Source organism: Ranitomeya imitator, chromosome 6, assembly GCF_032444005.1.
Source record: "Ranitomeya imitator isolate aRanImi1 chromosome 6, aRanImi1.pri, whole genome shotgun sequence".
Classification (NCBI taxonomy): Eukaryota; Metazoa; Chordata; class Amphibia; order Anura; family Dendrobatidae; genus Ranitomeya; species Ranitomeya imitator.
This window is the reverse complement of record NC_091287.1, coordinates 399,142,033-399,164,461: the sequence shown is the minus strand read 5'-3', so window position 1 is coordinate 399,164,461 and position 22,429 is coordinate 399,142,033. Positions and strand designations below refer to the sequence as shown.

Genomic DNA, 22,429 nt, shown 5'->3' with positions numbered 1-22,429 from the left:
ACACTTTCATTTTTTTTAAACAATAAAAATGTATAGACCCTGCTGTTTGGCATCAGAGAAATGAATAGACTATGGGTGACATATGGCTATCAGTGGCATAAGTAGTCCCGCACTTTGTAATGGAATCCATTTAGTTTCCATTAAATGGATCCTATATTAGGCTATGTAAGACGAATGACACCATTAGGCATTCATCAGAGCCTCTGTTTAAAATATACATCAGAATCTTTTCCAGGCTTATTTGTTAAACGGAGGCCAAACATACAACTTAACAGCCTCAGAGGGTAATCGCTCACTTGGAAGAAATGACTAGCCCTACGTGGGTCCCCCTGGTAGCTGATCATCAGGGATTGAGGAGCTGGACTTGCAGCTATCAGCTTTATTAACAATATACCTTCACTTTATTTTATATCAGTCACTGTAACATCATGTTGCAGTTCACTTTCTGCACAATATTCTGTGTTCCCGTTGACTTTGCCTACCAAAATTCCACTTCGTTTTATTACAGGCAAATGTTCTAAGTATTTTTAGATCTCATTTGCATTGAGCAAAGTGATCATATTTACACTCATCTAAATGTTTCCACTTGATAATTTGCATTATGTGGTAAAGCTATTCCTATACACAAGTTCAATGAACGCTTGAACCGGTCTAGAGATCTGGCTACAGGAGCTTGTGTTTCTTCAGCTCTGTCTTTCACAGCATCATTACAGCATGAATCAGGTTTCTCCCCAGTTTAAAAAAAAAAACACTTCTTAAGCAAATTCCTTGTATGCATCAACACCGCCATGGAGATTATATTTTGGAAAATAATAAATCAAGCACTAAAAACTAAATGTGAGAGGTGTAAAAAAAACCCTAAACATTATTTTTACCACATAGCACCTAAATGTGGAAAAAAAAAAGGGCAGCACAGGACGACAAACAACAATGTCCGAGTAAGGCATAGGGTGGAAATACAGATTTGATACAGGTTAAACTGGGAAAAGATATTTTGTTCTTAAAGCGGACAAGTCACAGTCAAGGGCATGTTCATTGATGCTGTTCTTACATGTTAGTCACAATAAATAGCTGTTTAGCCATCTTATCCCTGTAATGACCCAAGTGCCGTAAATTTATGGTGCAAGATTACGGTAAATATCCTACTCCTGCAATCTAGCAAGGGACGGTCCAGTGCTGGATGTCAGACACAGCCACAGCCCTTGGGAGAAGATAGAGCCACTGTGACTGCTGGCTGCTGATTGTGACACATTACTCCTGTATTCACAAAGCCAGAGGGCGGTCATATTACTGTACACATGCGACTTCCATATATGCGACTAGTCTCAGCCACGTGTCTCAGTATTCTACTCAATATTCTATTGTCAGAAGCAGATAAGACTATCTAAAGTTTTCTTTTCAAATAAGAAAATCCCTCTAAACAGGACCTTTCACCAGTTTGGGCATGCTAAACTTGTCACATGAAATAATGCCTGCAGAGCTGAATAAAATATTTGAGCTTGTAATTTCTCCTCTCCATTGGGGATATATTAGCCTGTAACATTTAGGTGTTAAAATTTATGTTATGTTAAGTTGAAGGGAAGTTTTTTGATAGGAGCATGTACTTCTTTCCCTGTATGTGGAATCATAAGCTGAAAGCAACATACAGAGGAAAAAAAAACAAAAGAACACGTCCTCACAACAGCTTACAGCAAATGTCTAAGTGTGAGACATGGAACAACAGACAGTCCGCTCTCCTCACTGATCTCAATGCAGAGAGGTGTGTGATTACAAAGTGTTGGGAGAATAGATAGGATTATGAACACTTTTCAGCTTTCATCTCAGGGCAGTCAATTTGTGAGAAAAGTACAGAATGGTTTCATTACAGACACATATGCAGCTCGCCTCTCACATTGCTGTCAGCTCAGCTGTACTCTCCTCTACCCACCTTGACTGCCATGAGATGAAAGGTGATTAATTATAATCACTCTGCAGTGAGACTAATAAGAAGAGCAGGACTGTGTCATTTCATGTCTCACACAAGAGAAAGACTGTTCCAAGTTATTTGGGGGGGGGGGGGTTCTTTTTCCCCTGTATATTGCTGCCTGCTTAAGATTGGTCAACATCATACAGGGTAAAAAGAACACACCTCCAAAAAGACAAATCTCTGATAACGCCTCTTTAGACTTTACATATATTACTACCAAAAGGTGACAAAGTTGCAGCTGTGTCAGTTTCATGATCCTCCTCCTATTCAATGACAACAAAAATCTCAGTCCTGTAAAATTCCAAAGGAATTTTACAAACTAAAAAGATAAAGTTTTTAATACCTTTCTTTTAATTTACATACAGCTGCAGTGTTTCTAAATAGTAGAATATACTCACTTACAGATGGCCACCACTCCACCGTCCTGCTGGCTGGGACTGCAGCCTCTTTTCCTGCCTGGTTGGTTGGCACCAAATTGATGCAGCAATGGACACGTTGGCTTCCAATGCAGTCACTGATTGGTGACGACCAGGCAAAAAGAGGAGACCATGCCAGAAAAGGTCAGCTTTTCTTATAAATCTAGAGTTTCTATAGATAAGAAAAATATTTAGAATTCAGAGTCCACAGTGGTTGATACCTTTTAATGGCTAACTGAAAAGATGGTAACAAATTGCAAGCTTTCGAGACTACTCGGGTCTCTTCAACAGGCACAGACTATAGCAAATTCTGAAGAATCACATATTTATACATGTGTTGTGTATAAATATGTGATTCTTCAGAGTTTGCTTTAGTCTGTGCCTGATGAAGATACCTGCGTAGTCTCGAAAGCTTGAAATTTGTTACCATCTTTTCAGTTAGCCATTAAGGCTATGTTCACACGTTGCGGTTTTTACTGCGGATCCGCGGCGTTTTTTACGCTGCGGATCTGCAGCAGTTTCTCGTGCGGTTTGCAGTACCATGTAAACCTATGGAAAACCAAATCCGCTGTGCACATGCTGCGGAAAAAAATGAGTGGCAACGCAGCGTTGTTTTTTCCGCAGCATGTCAATTCTTTGTGCGGATCTGCAGCGTTTCTGCACCCATTGACTTGCATTGAGTCGGGCACTTTCGCAGCAAAACCGCAGATATAAAAAAGATCTGCGGTTTAGCTGTGGGTGAAACGCTGCAGATCGGGAGGGGGGAAGAGTGTGGGTAGAGACTGTGCGTGTCTGTGTGTGCGGGGGGGTGGGGGGGTCTGTGCGGGCCCGTCGGGGGGGTCTGTGCGGGCCTGTCGAAGCTCTGTGCGGGCTGCCGGGGCGTCTGTGAGGGCTGCCGGGGGGCTCTGTGCGGGTCTGCCGGGGGTCTTTGTGTGTGTGTGCAGGCATCGTCCGATGGGACTACAAGTCCCATCAGGCTATGCCTGCTACAATGACAGTGATTGACACAGCCAATGATGGGACAGTAGTAGTCCCATCATCCGGCTAATGTGTTGAATGTAAAAAAAAAAAACCACAAACATACATACTACATACATACATACATACAACATTCATACTACATACATACACCATACTACATGCATCATATTACATACATACAACATACTACATACATACTATGTATGCATGTAGTATGTATGTAGTATGTATGTTGTATGTATGTAGTATGTATGTATATACAACATACATACTACATACATAAAACATACATACTACATACATATAGACATACAGTACATATAACAGAGTACATACTCACCATCACTTGTCACTTTGATCCCCAAAGCCAGTGTCACCTGTAAAAAATATTAAAATAATAAACAAACACTATACTCCCTGATCCGCAGAAATCCAATAAAAAACAAGTGTCCCACGACGATCTCCCGTGGAGAGCAGCAGCATCAGCTGATGCGACCGCTCTCTAGGGGCTCCAGGTACACAATCAGGGAAGATATCCTTCCTCACTGTATTCCTCCGCCACTGTAAAAAATAGTCCCTAGTCTCACTTGTGGCACTGCTGTGTGAGAAAGCAGCAATGCCATAAAGTGAGACCCTGAACTAAGGTAACCTCAGTGATACACTGCAGGAGCCATTGTCTCCTGTCAGTGTGTCACTGAAGGTCTATAGAGCAGTGACATTACCCGATGTCACTGTTGTACAGGGGAGATCGTCATGGGACACTCGTTATTAATTGGACTGCGTCGGACAGGGAGTATACGGTTTATTATTTTACGCTTTTTGCAGGCGATCAAGTATGGTAAGTATGGTTAAATTAAGAATAATAAAATACTTTTTCTGGATGTGGCTTTATTTATTTATTTATTTTAACTCTTTCACTACTCTAGGATTAATAACAGATAGGCTTCTTATTGACGCCTCTCCATTATTAACCTCTCCATTATTAACGGTCACCTTAAAATAGCAAGGTGACATTAACCCCTTATTACCCCATATCCCACCGCTACTCGGGAGTGGGAAGAGAGGGGCTAAGTGCTAGAATTGGCGCATCTCACAGATGCGCCATTTCTGGGGCGGCTGCGGGCTGGTATTTGTAGCCGGGGTGGGGCCAATATCCATGGCTCCTCTCTAGGCTATGGGGGGGGGGGGGGGGGAGGTCCCCCTATTTTAATAGCCAGTAAAGGCTACGCAGACAGCTACGGGCTGATATTCATAGCCTGGGAGGAGCCATGTGTATTAACCCCTTCCCAGGCTACAAATATTGGCCCCCAGCTTTCCCCCTTTGGCGCAGACGGAGCCCATGCCTTTTTTTCCTTTTTCTTTAATTACACGCTCATTACGAAACATCGGCCTTTCTAATATATATATATACACACACATTATATATATATATATATCTCTCGATCTATAGGTATATTTATAGATAGATATATCTATAGATACATAGATGTATCTATCCATATATCTGGCTGCTTTCACACATCAGGTTTTTGCCGTCAGGCACAATCCGGCGCGTTTTGAGTTTTTTTCTCATAGAGTTGTATTAGCGCCGGATTGTGCCTGATGGCCACACGTTTCATAACTTTTTTGCCAGATCCTTCAGAAAAGCTGTTTCCGGCGGACGGAGAAAACGTACAGAATAACGGTTTTTCTGTCAGTCGAAAAAACGAACAGCGACGGATCCGGCAAAAAATGTATGAAACCGAGATGTGAAATGAAGAATCTGGCCTCCAAATCCGTTTTTTCATGCATTTTTCCATTGAAATCATGCACATCTTTCATTCTCTCGCTCTAAAACAAAAAAAAACCCAAAAAACGGATCATTTGCATCAGTTTTTCACTATTTACAACGGATCCGGTTTTTCAAAAATTCGCCGGATCCTGCCTGATGGATAGATGTAGATAGATATATGGATAGTTAGGCTACTTTCACACATCAGTTTGTTTCCGTCAGCCAGAATCCGGTGAATTTGTGGAAAAACAGATCCGTTGCAAATAGTGAACAACTGATGCAACTGATCCGTTTTTTAGAGAGAGAGAATGGAAAATGTGCATGATTTCAATGGAAAAAAAATTCATGAAAAACCGGATTCGGAGGCCGGATTCATCATTTCACATCTGTTTCATACATTTTTTTGCCGGATCAGTCGCTGTGCGTTTTTTCACCGGACAGAAAAAACTTTCCTCGGTATGTCATCTCCGTCCGGTGGAAAGTTTTTTTTTTACACATCCGGCAAAAAACGGATGAAAAATGTGGCCATCTGGCACAATCTGGTCGCTAATGCAACTCTGAGAAATAAACGGATCCGGTGGGGAAAAAAAAACGGATCCGTTTTTTCAAAACTCGCTGGATTGTGCCTGACGGCAAAAACCTGATGTGCGAAAGTAGCCTAACTATCCATATATCTATCTCATTCCTTCTGTCTATGTATCTATCTATCTATATATGTGTGTAATGGAGTGTGGGTTGGACAAATGTAAAAGAGGAGGTTGGACAAGACATGACAAATCTTTTTTTTTTGTTCTATAATACATCTTTATTTAGCTTTCAAAAACGCATACAAAACCGCATCAAAAAACGCACCTGCGTTTTCTGCCAAGACATGCGGATTTAGTGCAGAAAAATCAGCAGGCAAATCTGCAACGTGTGCACATACCCTAAAAGGTATCAACCACTGAGGACTCTCAATTCTAATATTTTTCTATCTACTGGCTAACACGGTACCAAGATATTTATCTTTCCTGTATATAGAGAAGAAGGCATCTGACTTACTATTAGCACATTCGGATGCACTGGATTCATCCTGTGTGTGTTCTGTATACCGCACATTTTTGCTTGATTTTTTTCTGCGCATCCTGCTGACCACATTTAGAGGAAAGGAACTGGCTGGTGAATCGGGAATAATGCCATCATCACCATGATCTTCTGCAACCTCTTCATGTATCTTTCCTACTGACCTAAACATTAAAGAATATTTCAGTTACAGGATCACGCAAGAGAGGGAAATTCTGATGACAATGTATATATTTTCTGTGTGGATTAATCATTTTAGAATGATAGAAGAAACAGCTTGCACCGTGTGGCGATCTTTACCAGCCTTATGTAAAGTTGTCATTTTTCATGTCGCATTCAAAAAGATTGCTCATAAGAATTCACAAGAAGTCTCACCTATGTGTAGTTCTCAGTATAGGATGCAGGAGCTTACACTACATACTCACTGCAGATTACCAAATGAGTAATGGCGAATGTAAATGGTGAAAATCCTCACAGGAAAGCTGACAAGAGAACAAAGAAGGAGCAGATGGAAGGTGCAGATGGAAGGTTACACAAGACTGCAGGGTCAGACTGCACAAAGTTTGTAACCATGGACACGCTTAAGTCTGCACATGGGTTGTATACATAAAACGATAGATTTAAGGCATTTTTTATTACTTACTGCAAAGTAAAAAGTTTACATACACTAAGATTACTATGCCTTTTAACAATTCTGTGCTACCCATACGATCATGTCATGTGTCTGGAAGCTTCTGATAGTTTTTTGGCCACATCTTAGTTATTTAGACACACACCTGTGGATGTATTTTAATGCACACCTGAAACACAATGCTTCTTTGTGTAGCATCATGGTAAAGTCTCAAGAAATCAGCCATGATATCAGGAAGAGAATTGTGGACTTGCACAAGTCTGGCTCATCCTTGGGTACAATTTCAAGATACCTGAAGGTGCCTCGTTCATCTGTAAGAACAATTATACGCAAGTACAAACACGATGGGAATGTCCAGCCACCATACCACTCAGGAAGGAGGTGGGTTCTGTGTCCTAGAGATGAACATGCTTTGGTTCCACATGTGAATATTAACCCAAGGACAAAAGCAAAAGACCTTGTGAAGATGATGGCGGAAGCTGGTAAGATTGTGTCAATATCCACAGTGAAACGAGTACTGTGACAACATGGGCTAAAAGGCCATTCTGTCAGGAAAAAGCCATTACTCCAAAAGAAACTTAAAAAAGACAGATTAATGTTTGCAAATGCACACAGGAGCAAAGACCTTAATTTCTGGAGGCATGTCCTGTGGTCTGATGAAACTAAAATTGAACTTTTTGGGCATAATGACCATCGTTCCGTTTGGTAGCAAAAGGGAGAAGCTTGGAAGCCTAAGAACAGCCTAAGCGGAGATGGAAGCGATCCCGCTCTGCTGACCACTTCACTGCATATAAGCAGTCCCTCGCCAGCTTCAAGTCCACGCTCACTGCCGCAAAACAAAATTACTTCTCATCTCATATCCTCACTGTCTCACAACCCTAAACAGCTTTTCAACACTTTCAATTCTCTACTCCGTCCCCCCGCACCTTTCCCTCCCCTCTCATTTCTGCTGAAGACTTTGCCTCTTTCTTTAAACAGAAGTTCAATGCAATCAGAGAAAGCTTTGGCCCACAGCGCCCAATGCCCCTCTTAGCTGCTCAACCCTGTTCCACCAGCTTCTCCACCATGGCAGAAGATCAGCTCTCCCCCTCCTGTCAAGATCACATCTCACCACTTGCACACTTGACCCGCTCCCATCCCACCTCATCCCTAACCTTTATCCCAACCCTAATACACCTCTTCAACCTCTCACTCAACAGGTGTCTTCCCCTCATCCTTCAAACATGCAAAGATCACACCCATCCTCAAAAAGCCCTCCCTCGACCCATCCTCTGTGTCTAGCTATCGCCCGATATCTCTTGTCCCTTATGCCTCAAAATTACTGGAACAACATGTCCATCTTGAACTGTCCTCCCACCTCTCCTCCTGCTCCCTCTTTGACCGGTTACAATCCTGCTTCCAACCCCATCACTCAACTGAAACTGCCCTAACTAAAGTCACCAATGACCTACTAACTGCCAAGAGCAAGAAACACTACTCTGCCCTCCTTCTCCTGACACTGTGGACCACTCCCTTCTGCTACAGATCTTCTCATCTCTTGGCATCACAGACTTGGCCGTATCCTGGATCTCGTCATATCTGACAGACTGAACATTCAGTGTCTCCCTCCCCCACACCACCTCCTCACTCCGCCCCTTGTCTGTCGGTGTTCCTCAAGGCTCAGTTCTAGGACCCCTACTCTTCTCCATCTACACCTTCGGCCTGGGACAGCTCATAGAATCCCACGGTATGCAGTATCATCTCTACGCCGATGACACGCAAATCTACCTATGCGGACCTGACCTCATTTCCTTACTTACCAAAATCCCACACTGTCTGTCTGCTATCTCGGCCTTCTTTTCTGCTCGCTTTCTAAAACTGAACATGGACAATACAGAATTCACCATCTTTCCCCCATCTCACTCTACCCCTCCACCAGACCCATCTATCAATGTCAATGACTGCTCGCTTTCTCCAGTCCCATACGCCCGGTGCCTCGGGGTGATCCTCAACTCTGCCCTCTCTTTCAAGCCACATATCCAAGCCCTTGCCTCCTCCTGCCGTCTCAAACTCAAAAATATCTCCTGGATCCGCGCATTCCTTGACCGCAACACCACAAAAACACTAGTGCATTCCCTTATCCCCTTCCTTGACTACTGCAACCTCCCACTCTCTGGCACCACTCCAATCCATCCTATACTCTGCTGCCCGACTAATCTACCCGTCTCCCCACTATTCCCCTGCCTCTCCCCTATGCCAAGCCCTTCACTGGCTTCCTATAGCCCAGAGACTCCAGTACAAAACCCTGACAATGACAAAGCCATTCACAACCTGTCTCCTCCAAACATCTGTGACATGGTCTCCCGGTACTTACCTACATGCAACCTCCGATCCTCTCAAGACATCCTTCTCTACTCCCCTCTCATCTCTTCTTCCCACAACCGCATCCAAGACTTCTCCCGTGCTTCCCCCATACTCTGGAACTCTCTACCACAACACATCAGACTCTCACCTACCATAGAAACCTTTAAAAAGAACATGAAGACCACCTCTTCCGACAAGCCTACAACCTGCAGTGATCCTCAACCTACTGAACCACCTCACTACTAGCTCTACCCTCTCCTAGTGTATCCTCACCCATCCCCTGCAGACTGTGAGCCCTCGCGGGCAGGGTCCTCCCTCCTTATGTACCTGGTAACACAGGTAAAGCGCCATGGAATAAATGTCGCTATAAAAATGTATAATAATAATAATAATGGCAATCCTAATTCACCTAAAAAGGTTAAGGTTTAATCTGATTTCATGTCAGATATTGAGAAAACCTGCCTATGTGTCTTTTTATATAATGTATGTAAACTTCTGGTTTCAATTGTATGTGCTCGTAGACTATCTCATATTGAGGGACCTTTTCTTATAAAGGTAGTTAATAATCTACAGATCATATTTACTCAATTTATGGACATCTGGAGGTTAAGTAGAATGTGCGAGCTGCACATTTTGAACATTCACTTTAATTGTTGTACGTCTAAGGTTCTGTTTTGGTCAAATTCAGTTTTATTAATTTTTTCAGGTTACACTTTGCGACAAATTGCACCAATTAAAAACTATGCCATGTAACTACTTTCAGATAAATCATGCATATGTTAAGTGCTTTCATTTATTTTTACAAAATGACAATTTTGTATATTAGAAGTGAGAAAATAGTTCCAAAATCCCAGGCAGCTAAAGGCTTGGAGACATTTTCTGGTACTTTGACATTATTACCTACAGTAATGTGGAGCCATTAATATCAAAGTACCAGAAAGCCCCTTTAAGATCTGCACGTATTTTAAAAGTGTAGTTAGGCAACACCACTATAATTTACCTATATGTATGACTCATGTGTAAGACTGGAACAAAATACTCACTCAGTCGCCTTCTGCATGTGCTCAAGCTGTTTAGAAAGCCTTTTGTTTTCATCCTGCAAGGTGATCTTCTCATCCACTGTAGAAAGACATTATTAAACATGTTGCTGCACATTCTGGAAAACTAGCATTAGCTCTGAACGGCATTGTGCCGTCCCTCAAATCATATTTCTGTTGACAATGTATGAATAAATCAGGGCATTATTATATTCAATTATCAACTAGATTATTCTGAAACTGTCAGCAGTGATTGTACAGTATCAGATAAGAGAGAGAATGGCATTTTCTCATTGATAATTTCATCATGCATTTCCAGTAGAAATAAAAGGATGACAATGTTAAGGTGCAAGCAAGTATTTATTGAAATAAACATCAGGACAGCTTAACCAGTTCTGGATGATGTATAGACCTTAAGTGTCCAGGCAGTCTACACTTTATTCTGCAGTGATGTAAAATGTCAATGCGGAGTAAGCTGCTAGCATAGATGATGCATTCCTGAGCACTGTGTATACAAGATAGGAAGTGCTGTCCAGACCCAGCCATCACGTCATCGGGCCGCATGGTGGCTCAGTGGTCAGAAGTGTAGCATTGCAGTGCTGGTGTCTTGGGTACAAATCCGGAAAGGACCGCATCTGTACGAATGTGTTTGTGTGGGGTTTCCTCCCACAATCCAAAAATATTGATAGATAATTTAGTTTGCAACAGTGATGTCTGTAAAGTAAAATAAATAATTTGCCAGATCTAGGGAAAGAGCCAGAGCTTCTGGGTCCTGGGGACTGTCAGCTCTCCAGTGCAGCTGAGGCTGAATTTCCCCTGTAAGGCTGGGTTCACATTGCGTTATAGGCGTCCGTTAGATGGACTACGTTACACCGCAGCATAACGCGGTGTTACGCCGCCATTTAGTCCAATGTGGGACGTATCGCTAGCGGAAACCCACAATGGGCGTGCGCTAGGAAATGCCGTCATTGAGTGACAGACCCTGGGACGCGGGCTGCAGCGTTTCCGGGTCCGTCACTACTAGCGCAGATAGAGCATATGCTAGCTCTATCTGCGGTAGCGTGATTACATATCGGCATTTGCGTTAACAGCAGCCCGTTAACGCATGTGTTGAACGGGCTGCTGTTAACGCAATGTAAACCTAGCTTGACTGGAGTTAATATACAAACCCTGATTAGATGGGAAATAAACAATAAAAAAAAAATGTTTCAATATGTTAAAATTCACTCCCAATGGTCTTATGAATCTTTATGGGGGAGCACAGTGTAAGAAATAAAACAAAACTAAAAAGAAAAATAGGAACGCAATTTAAAATGTTTTTTTTAGTGGTCCTTAGCAGGCAATCCCTGCATGTATTTGTGGCTGTCGATCACTTGCGAGACATGCCATGACTCGAACATAGTTTTTGAGCACGCCGAAGATACTCGATTAGCACCCAAGCATGCTCAGATAACACCGTATCCGAGCACGGTCACTCATCACTATTAAGGATCATTATTGGTTACATGGGCAGCAGCATATCTTGAATTTTCTAACTGGCATAAAAAGGAAAATAAAATGTTTTTTAAAATTACATTATTTAATAATATACACTATGTGCAGAATTATTAGGCAAGTTGTATTTTGATCACATGATACTTTTTATACATGTTGTACTACGCCAAGCTGTTCGGGCTTGAGAGCCAACTACCAATTAAGTAAATCAGGTAGTGCGCATCTCTGTAATGAGGAGGGGTGTTGTCTAATGACATTAAAACCCTACATAGCGTGTGCTTAATTATTAGGCAACTTCCTTTCCTTTGGCAAAATGGGTCAGAAGAGAGATTTGATGGGCTCTGAAAAGTCCAAAATTGTGAGATTTCTTGCAGAGGGATGCAGCAGTCTTGAAATTGCCAAACTTTAGAAGCGTGATCACCAAACAATCAAGTGTTTCATGGCAAATAGCCAACAGGGTCGAAAGCAGCGTGTTGGGCAAAAAAGGCACAAAATAACTGCCCATGAATTGAGGAAAATCAAGCGTGAAGCTACAAAGATGCCATTTGCCACCAGTTTTGCCATATTTCAGAGCTGCAATGTTACTGAAGTAACAAAAAGCACAAGGTGTGCGATACTCAGGGAAATGGCCAATGTAAGGAAGGCTGAAAAACGACCACCTTTGAACAAGAAACATTAGATAAAACGTCAAGACTGGGCCAAGAAATATCTTAAGACTGACTTTTCAAAGGTTTTATGGACTGATGAAATGAGAGTGGCTCTTGATGGGCCAGATGGATGGGCCAGAGGCTGGATCAGTAAAGGGCAGAGAGCTCCACTCCGACTCAGATGCCAGCAAGGTGGAGGTGGGGTACTGGTATGGGCTGGTATCATCAAAGATGAACTTGTGGGACCTTTTCGGGTTGAGGATAGAGTGAAGCTCAACTCCCAGACCTACTGCCAGTTTCTGGAAGACAACGTCTTCAAGCAGTGGTACAGGAAGAAGTCAGTATCGTTCAAGAAAACATGATTTTCATGCAGGACAATGCTCCATCACATGCCTTCAACTACTCCACAGCGTGGCTGGCCAGTAAAGGTCTCAAAGAAGAAAAAATAATGACATGGCCCCATTGCTGATCTGATCTGAACCCCATAGAGAACCTGTGGTCCCTCATAAAATGTGAGATCTACAGGGAGGCAAAACAGTACACCTCTCGGAACAGTGCGGGGAGGCTGTGGTGGCTGCTGCACGCAATGTTGATCGTAAACAGATCAAGCAAATGACAATCTATGGATGGAAGGCTGTTGAGTGTCATCATAAAGAAAGGTTTGCTATATTCGTCACAAATTTTGGGGGGTTTTGTTTTTGCACGTCAGAAATGTTTAATTTCTAAATTTTATGCCGTTATATTGGTTTACCTGGTGAAATAAACAAGTCAGATGGGAATATATTTGGTTTTTATTAAGTTGCCTAATACCGTATATACTCGAGTATAAGCCGAGATTTTCAGCCCAAATTTTTGGGCTGAAAGTGCCCCTCTCGGCTTATACTCGAGTCACGGTAGCGGTGGGGTCGGCGGGTGAGGGGGAGAGGGCGCAGAGGTATACTTACCTAGTCCCAGCGATCCTGGCGCTCCCCCTGCCATCCCACGGTCTTCTGTGCTGCAGCTTCTTCTCCTCTTCAGCGGTCACGTGGGACCGCTCATTAGAGAAATGAATAAGCGGCTCCTCCTCCCATAGGGGTGGAGCCGCCTATTCATTTCTCTAATCAGCGGTAACGGTGACCGCTGATAGAGAAAGAAGCTGCGGCACCGAAGACAGCTGTCCGGGAGAAGGAGCCGGACGCCAGGACCAGGTAAGTATCGCATATTCGCCTATCCCCGTTCCAGCCGCCGGGCGTCGCTCCATCTTCCCGGCGTCTCTTCGCTCTGACTGTTCAGGTCAGAGGGCGCGATGACGCATATAGTGTGCGCGGCGCCCTCTGCCTGATCAGTCAGAGCGGGTAGACGCCGGGACCGGACGCTGGGAGCTGCAATCAAGAAAGGTGAGTATGGCTTTTTTTTTTTTTTTTTTTTAATGCAGCAGCAGCGGCACAGATTTATACCGAGCATCTATGGGGCAATATGAACGGTGCAGAGCACTATATGGGGAAGATATGGAGCAATATGAACAGTGCAGAGCACTATATGGGGCAGATATGGAGCAATATGAACAGTGCAGAGCACTATATGGGGCAAATATGGGGCAATATGAACGGTGCAGAGCACTATATGGGGCAGATATGGGGCAATATGAACGGTGCAGAGCACTATATGGGGCAGATATGGGGCAATATAAACGGTGCAGAGCACTATATGGGGCAGATATGGGGCAATATGAACGGTGCAGAGCACTATATGGGGCAGATATGGGGCAATATGAACGGTGCAGAGCACTATATGGCAGAGCTATGGGGAAATATGAATGGTGCAGAGCACTATATGGCAGAGCTATGGGGAAATATGAACGGTGCAGAGCACTATATGGCAGAGCTATGGGGAAATATGAACGGTGCAAGCACTATATGGGGCAGATATGGGGCAATATGAACAGTGCAGAGCACTATATGGGGCAGATATGGGGCAATATGAAAAGTGCAGAGCACTATATGGGGCAGATATGGGGCAATATGAACAGTGCAGAGCACTATATGGGGCAGATATGGGGCAATATGAACAGTGCAGAGCACTATATGGGGCAGATATGGAGCAATATGAACAGTGCAGAGCACTATATTGGGCAGATATGGGGCAATATGAACGGTGCAGAGCACTATATGGGGAAGATATGGAGCAATATGAACAGTGCAGAGCACTATATGGGACAGATATGGAGCAATATGAACAGTGCAGAGCACTATATGGGGCAAATATGGGGCAATATGAACGGTGCAGAGCACTATATGGGGCAGATATGGGGCAATATGAACGGTGCAGAGCACTATATGGGGCAGATATGGGGCAATATAAACGGTGCAGAGCACTATATGGGGCAGATATGGGGCAATATGAACGGTGCAGAGCACTATATGGGGCAGATATGGGGCAATATGAACGGTGCAGAGCACTATATGGCAGAGCTATGGGGAAATATGAATGGTGCAGAGCACTATATGGCAGAGCTATGGGGAAATATGAACGGTGCAGAGCACTATATGGCAGAGCTATGGGGAAATATGAACGGTGCAAGCACTATATGGGGCAGATATGGGGCAATATGAACAGTGCAGAGCACTATATGGGGCAGATATGGGGCAATATGAAAAGTGCAGAGCACTATATGGGGCAGATATGGGGCAATATGAACAGTGCAGAGCACTATATGGGGCAGATATGGGGCAATATGAACAGTGCAGAGCACTATATGGGGCAGATATGGAGCAATATGAACAGTGCAGAGCACTATATGGGGCAGATATGGGGCAATATAAACGGTGCAGAGCACTATATGGCAGAGCTATGGGGAAATATGAACGGTGCAGAGCACTATATGGCAGAGCTATGGGGAAATATGAACGGTGCAGAGCACTATATGGCAGAGCTATGGGGAAATATGAACGGTGCAGAGCACTATATGGCAGAGCTATGGGGAAATATGAACGGTGCAGAGCACTATATGGCACAGCTATGGGGCAATAATGATCTATTTTTATTTTTGAAATTCACCGGTAAATGCTGCATTTCCACCCTAGGCTTATACTCGAGTCAATAAGTTTTCCCAGTTTTTTGAGGCAAAATTAGGGGGGTCGGCTTATACTCGGGTCGGCTTATACTCAAGTATATACGGTAATTCTGCACAGTAAGAGTTACCTGCACAAACAGATATTCTCCTAAGATAGCCAAATCTAAAAAAACAACCTCTCCAACTTCCAAAAATATTAAGCTTTGATATTTATGAGTCTTTTGGGTTGATTGAGAACATAGTTGTTGATCAATAATAAAAATAATCCTCTAAAAATACAACTTGCCTAATAATTCTGCACACAGTGTATTTATAAGGGTACATGTTACACTGTATAATGCAATCTACCAAAGAAAAGGAAAAAGTTCTCACTGAGCTCTGTAATTAGTTTCAGGTTTTGTTGTCTGATATTCTCAAATTCCAGTTGTTTTTTTCTCATGTGCTCCTCTGTTACTGCACACCGATCACAAAGCCCGGCCCGTAACCTTGTTAAAAGGGGAGCAAAAAAATCAAATTATCAGCATAGAAGTCAGTCACAGAAAGTACAGAATCTGCTCTTACCTGCTGCTCTAATAACACAGAAACAACCAGTCTTTTTTACGGTAATTGCATTTTATAATCTTAAACCAATATCCAACATTACACATAGTTTTCACTATTCAGGCCAGGTAGGATGTGAGTATTGATAGGAATGGTGATTAGGATGAACACATTGAGCCTGTAACACCTCCCAGCCAGAAGAAAAAGCAGGAAAGTCACAGAGATTAGAATTAGAAACCTACAAGCTTCACTTCAAGTGTTATCTGCAGCGCCTCCCTGGCAAAATCCACTTATGTTATATGGGGATTTGGTTAAATATTTTAGCAAGGGTATCACCCTATGCATTGCAAAGGGTGACATACCCAATAATTCCGCACAAAGAATGGACAGTTTATGCATGTAAATTTTATGAAATGTGCAGATGAGATTTTTATATTCTCATTATAGTCGGTACTGTACTGCTGATTTTCTAGGTGGAATATTCACAACATGCATTTACTCGATTGGAGGCTCCACCAGAAGCCAGTCACCCTGAAGAACCAATTGTAAGTCAAGTTGATGAGATCCAGCACTGGTTGTAGTTTCAGTTTTGAGCAAAAACCACAACACAGACGACAAGAAGCCCCTAAAAACCTTCCACAATTTAGGAAAAAGCTAATCTCTCGGACATTCCTTTTCCAAGATGCATCTTACAGCCCCCTACCCAAAAAATGTCATGCGACTGAATTCAAACACAAAAATGACTAACCAATTGCCCAAGCATATTTATGATAAAACCAAAACAATTTTTTTAAATGTGCCCTATTGTAAACATTTTCAAGACACCTCAGGAATAATCATACTATTTTACCTGTCTTCAAGAACTTTGATTGTGTCATGTAGCGCCTTTTGCTGCTCTCTTAGCTGTTGGTTTTTAGTGTAAAATTCTTCAAGTCTCTGAGCATCCCTGTTTAGGATAAGAACAGACTGTTGAGCTGATTTTCTTTCCCGAATTGCAGCATTGAGGGAAAGGTAAAACGTGTTGGAAATGGGAACATATGATAGAATATGGTTCGGTAACTACAGTCATGGCCAAATGTTTTGAGACGGACATAAATTTTGATTTTCACAAGTTTGTTGTTTCAATGTTTTTAAATCCTTTAGATGTTTTTACAGTAAATTAAGTAGAATTATAAGCATTTCATAAGTTTCTACACTTATTACATTAATTTTATGTAAAGACTTAATATTTACAGTGTTGTCCCTTATTTTTTCAAGAGTACTGCCCTTCAGCCTGGCATAGCTGTCCATTTCTGAGCCAGATCCTGACTAATGGCAACTCATTCACGTCTAATCAGTGCTTGGCACCATTTCTGTTGGTCCACTCGGTTTTTGAGAATTAACTTCAGGTTCTCAATGGGATTGAGATCTTGGTAGTTTCCTGGCCATGGACCAAAAATTTAACCGTTTTGTTCACTGAATCACTTTGTTATCACTTTTGCCTTGGGACATGGTCTCCATCATGCTGGAAAAACGGTAATTAGACCTACCGGTAATTGTATTTCCAGGAATCCATCCTGACAGCACCATTGGAGGACGTCCTTCTTACCCTCAGTGGGACAGGAACAACAAGCGGTTAAAAGGACCCTCCCCACTCCACCCACCAGTGATTTTCCAAGTACCACATCTGGATGGATGCAAAAAAGAGTTTATTCAACAATTTTATACCAATGTTACATCACATTAGTTTATTAATACAAATTTGCAGTGGGAGGGAACTAGTAGTGCTGTCAGGATGGATTACTGGAAATACAATTACCGGTAGGTCTAATTACTGTTTTCCAGTTCACCACCTGACAGCACCATTGGAGGAATACCAAAGAATGGACACCTAGGGTGGGACTACTGCATGTAATACTTTTCTACCAAAAGCTAATTGCTCTGATGAGACATTAAGTTTATGGTGTCTGGCAAAAGTAGAAAGACTAGTCCAAGTCGCAGCCCTACAGATCTGCTCTGCTGAAGCTACCCCCTTCTCTGCCCATGAAGTAGCAATAGCTCGGGTCGAGTGGGCTCTAAGGATATCTAGGGGATCCTTCCCCTGGGCTGTATACACTGGGTTTACAGTAGTCTTAATCCACCTAGCAATGGTTGACTTCGCTGCCTTACAACCTTTATTTGCTCCCCCATACTGTATGAACAGGTTTGTGTCTCATCTCCAACTTTCAGTCGCCCCTAGGTATTTCAGAACTGTCTCTCTAACGTCAAGGTTATGATAGACCCCTTCCTTCGAGTTTCTAGGGTGTTGGCAGAATGAGGGAAGAATTACTTCTTGGTTTATGTTTGTAGATGAGACTACCTTGGGGAGAAAGGCTGGATTAAGTCTTACGACTATTCTGTCGTCAAAGATCCGGAGTCACGGATCCTGTATGGATAGAGCCTGCATTTCCCCCAATCTCTTAGCTGAAGTGATGGCCACTAGGAAAGCTGTTTTAAAAGAGAGATTGGCTATGTCCATGTCCTCTGATAGTAAATATGGGGATCTGCACAGTGCATTAAGGACCAAATTCAGGTCCCAAGGAGGAGACGATTTCCTCACAAGAGGTCTCATTCTTTGTATGGCCCTAACAAATCTTGCTATCCAAGGATGGGAGGCGAATGATGAGTCAAAACACACTAAGGGCCGAAATCTGTACTTTTAAAGTACTAGGCCAAAGGCCTTTTTTAAATCCAAGTTGTAAAAAAAAAAAAAAAAAAAAATCAAGGATTTTAGGAATGTCTGGTTTTGAGGTATCTATAGGAATCTCTCCTAGGAAGGAACAATACTGCTTCCAGATCTTGTTATAGATCGCAGAGGTCACCGGTTTCCTGCTTGCCTGGAGTGTGGTGATAACCTCTTCTTGGATCTTAGAGTCAGGCGTTCAGGATCCAGGCAGAGCGCTGTAGTGAATCCGGATTGCTGTGCAACACTGGACCTTGGCACAGAAGGTCTTGCCTCTTCGGCAGGAGGATAGGTGTCTCTGTCGTCATTCTGGATAGAAGAGAAAACCAGCTCCTCTTGGGCCAAAATGGAACCACCAGGATTACAGTTGCTCTTTCGTCCCGTATCTTCCTGAGTGTTCTCGAGATCAGTGGCAGGAGTGGAAAAGCGTACAGAAAATCCCAATGTTGAGACAGTGCGTTGACTCCCGCTGCTCCCTCTAGAGGATTGAGAGAGAAAAATGCTCTGGCCTTTGCATTTGATCTGGTGGCAAAGAGATCCACTAGACGCGTCCCCCACCGCTGGCACAGATTGCTGAACACTTCTGGATTCAATTCCCATTCTCTGGGATCTACTGTCGTTCTGCTTAGAAAATCTGCTACCTGATTTTTGGCATCCTCCAGGTGAACTGCCGAGATGGACTTGACGGATTTTTCTGCCCATCTGAAAATCTGGTCTGCCAAGTGCTGTAGAGATGGGTGTCTTGGGCCTCCCTGGTGCCTCAGAAATGCCACTGCTGTTACGTTGTCGGACAGAATCCTCACGTGTCTGTTTCTGACCTGAGACTGGGCCTGGTAGAGCACTTTGCAAATTGCATACAGTTCTCTGAAGTTTGATGACCTGGCCGACACTTCTGGAATCCAGTTCCCTTGGTAGTATGTCCTTCCTATGTGTCCGCCCCATCCATACTGACTGGCGTCTGTGGTAACGGTGACACAGGGATAGAGGATCCATGGAACTCCCACCTTCAGGTTTTCCGGGACGGTCCACCACGTTAGGGACTTCTTTACCGAAGGAGAAAGAACCATCTTCTCCAGAGAATTTTGCCTTCTGTTTTCCAAGATTTCAGGATTTGCTTCTGTAACCCCCGTGAGTGAAATTGGCTCCATTTCACACAGGGAATACAGGCCGTCATTGAGACTAGGACTCTCATTGCTTCCCTTATAGAGGGAGTGCTTTTCCTGAACCGGTATATGTTCTTGATTAACGACTTCTGTCTTTCCTCTGGTAGAAAAGATGTTCTGGTGTTGGAATCTAATATGACCCCCAAAAATGTTATTCTGGAATTTTGAACTAGTCATGACTTTTCCCAATTCACTATCCACCCCAGATCTTGTAGAATGGAGAGTGTGAAGTCGCGGTCGATCTTGAGAAGTCTCTCTGACCTCGCCATTATCAAAAAGTCGTCCAGGTATGGTACTATGGAAATACCTTGATTCCTTAGATAGGTGACTACTTCTGACATTAGTTTGGTAAATATCATTGGGGCCGAGGATAGGCCGAATGGGAGACACTTGAATTGAAAGTGATAAACTACCCCTCTGTTGTCAGGGCGAATCTCAGGAATTTCTGGTAACAAGCGTGTATTGGGACATGGTAGTATGCACTTTTTAGATCCAAGGTGCACATCACCATGTCCTTGTCTATGAGAGGTATTGTGGACTTCATCCTGAATCTCCTGTATCTTATCCATTTGTTCAGGGGTTTCAGATTTATAATCGTCCGGGAGTCTCCCGATGGTTTTTTATTGAAAATAAAAAGATGGGTACTGGGAAGATTGCTTCTATTTCTAACAACTCCTGGATGTCTGCCCACATAGGAGAGTAAAAGAGGGGAGAAGATCTGGTTACTACGAACCTTTCTGGAAGAGGACTGGTGAATTCTAATTTGTAACCGTGAGCAATCACCTGCAGATTCCAAGGGTTTTTGGATATTTTCTGCCAACCCCCCCAGAAACCTTTGTAATCGACCTCCCACTCTGATGTAATTTATTCGGTTTCCCTGAACCTGAACCCTGGAAGATGGAGTCTCTACCTTTTCCACCCTTGGGATAGGACCATCTCCCAGTCTTTCCTTTCCCCCTGTAGTCTGTCTTCTGACTAGGGCGGGATCTACGAAAGGGCTGGTATTTTTTAGTATTTTCCTCAGGGAACCCTTTCTTTTTGTCTGAGGCTTTTTCTAATATGTCGTCTAGAATAAGCCCAAACACTTTATCCCCTGAAAACGGAATCCCACAAAGTTTAGTCTTTGACTGAATATCGCCTGACCAAGTCTTTATCCAGATTGCTCTTCTGGCTGCATTGGATAAAGATTCGCTTCTGGCGGTGAATCGTACAGATTCCACCGAAGCGTCCGCCATGAAACCTGTTGCCAGCTTTAGTAATGGTAGGGATTTGAGAATAACATCTCTAGAAGTCTTAGCCCTGAGATGTTCTTCCAGATCGTCCATCCATAAATGCATGTACCGGGCTACCGAGGTTGCTGCTATATTAACACGTATTATTGCAGCCGAGGATTCCCAAGTTCTCCTCAACAGTCCATCTGCTTTGCGATCCATCGGATCCTTCAACGCGGAGGAGTCTTCAAACGGAATCGCCGTCTTTTTTGCCACTTTTGCTAATGGCACATCTATCTTAGGAACTTAATCCCAAACCTTTATATCGTCTGGATTATAAGGTAAACGGAGTCTAAAGTCTTTAGGTACCACTAGCCTTTTCTCCACCTCCTGCCATTCCTCTAATATCATGGAACGAATATGATTATTAACCGGGAAAACTTTCGTGAGTTGAGCATGCAGACCGCCAAACATCTCATCTTGGATTGAGGTTTCCTCCTGAGTGTCCTGTAACTGCTTGGTGTTACATACTGCATGTAGGAGTTCATCCATATCTGCTGCCGAGAAGAGATATTTCTTTCCTCTTCCTAATGGTTCTTCCCTTTCTCCCTGATCTGACCCCTCCGTATTTCTTGGTCAGAAGAAGGGCTGGAATCCCTCGGTCTTTTCCACGATGTTTGCGGTTTTGTCTGGCTGGTCTGGGGAAGATTCAGGCTCGAGATGGATGCCTGAACCTCCTGACGTATCATTGCTCTCATATTAGTTAATAATGATGTCTGTTCTTCGCCGACGATCTTAGATGTGCATGACTTGCAGAGCGGTCTCCACCAGTTCTCCGGGAATCTAGCTGTGCAAATGGGACATTTATTCTTCCCAGTCTTTTTCTTTTCAGGTGCGGGGTTGGGAGGCTCTCCCTAAAATATACAGAGATCACCGAATGAAAGGGGGGGGGGGGGGGAGGGAATAGGCAGGAAGCATTGTAGTATGGCTTTGAATAGCCTACTCACTTGCCCCTGTGACAGCTCTGGCCCCTCAGGTCTGCCGGATTCCTCCATTATAAAAGCACAATAGCCGGGTGCTCCTGATCAGGATGGCCGGCGCCACATAAATCCACATACCCCCTTTTTATATTGTTCTTTACCTGGTTGATCCTGCCCTCCTTACCGCGTCCCACGCGGTCTGACCGTGCTGGGAGGCCTCTCCTGAGGCCGTCGCTGGCATCCCTCTGTCCAGCGCTCGTCGCACCGGAAGTGACGAGGCCGCTGGTCCTGGAGCCAGCAGCGGCTGCCGTGCTGAGAGAAGCGCATGCTGGGATCGGCCGCCGTGTTGGAGATGGCCCCCGCATACACCCCCCAGCAAACAGGCGCCTGGACCGAGAGCCCCCAGTATGGAGGAACGGATCCGACCCCAGGAG

At 43.6% G+C, this 22,429-nt stretch overlaps 1 protein-coding gene across 4 annotated transcripts in view; it reads right to left on the bottom strand.

The window, feature by feature from the left end:
* The window catches only part of RBBP8 (RB binding protein 8, endonuclease), an 85,856-nt gene that overhangs the window by 41,158 nt on the left and 22,269 nt on the right, over positions 1-22,429 (bottom strand). For all 4 annotated transcript variants that reach the window (XM_069731189.1, XM_069731188.1, XM_069731191.1 and 1 more), the window contains 4 exons: positions 16,791-16,886; positions 15,773-15,885; positions 10,214-10,289; positions 6,176-6,360 (listed from right to left, as the gene is read on the bottom strand). In XM_069731189.1, coding sequence (XP_069587290.1) covers positions 6,176-6,360; positions 10,214-10,289; positions 15,773-15,885; positions 16,791-16,886 — 470 coding nt within the window. The remainder of the gene's footprint in view (positions 1-6,175; positions 6,361-10,213; positions 10,290-15,772; positions 15,886-16,790; positions 16,887-22,429) is intronic.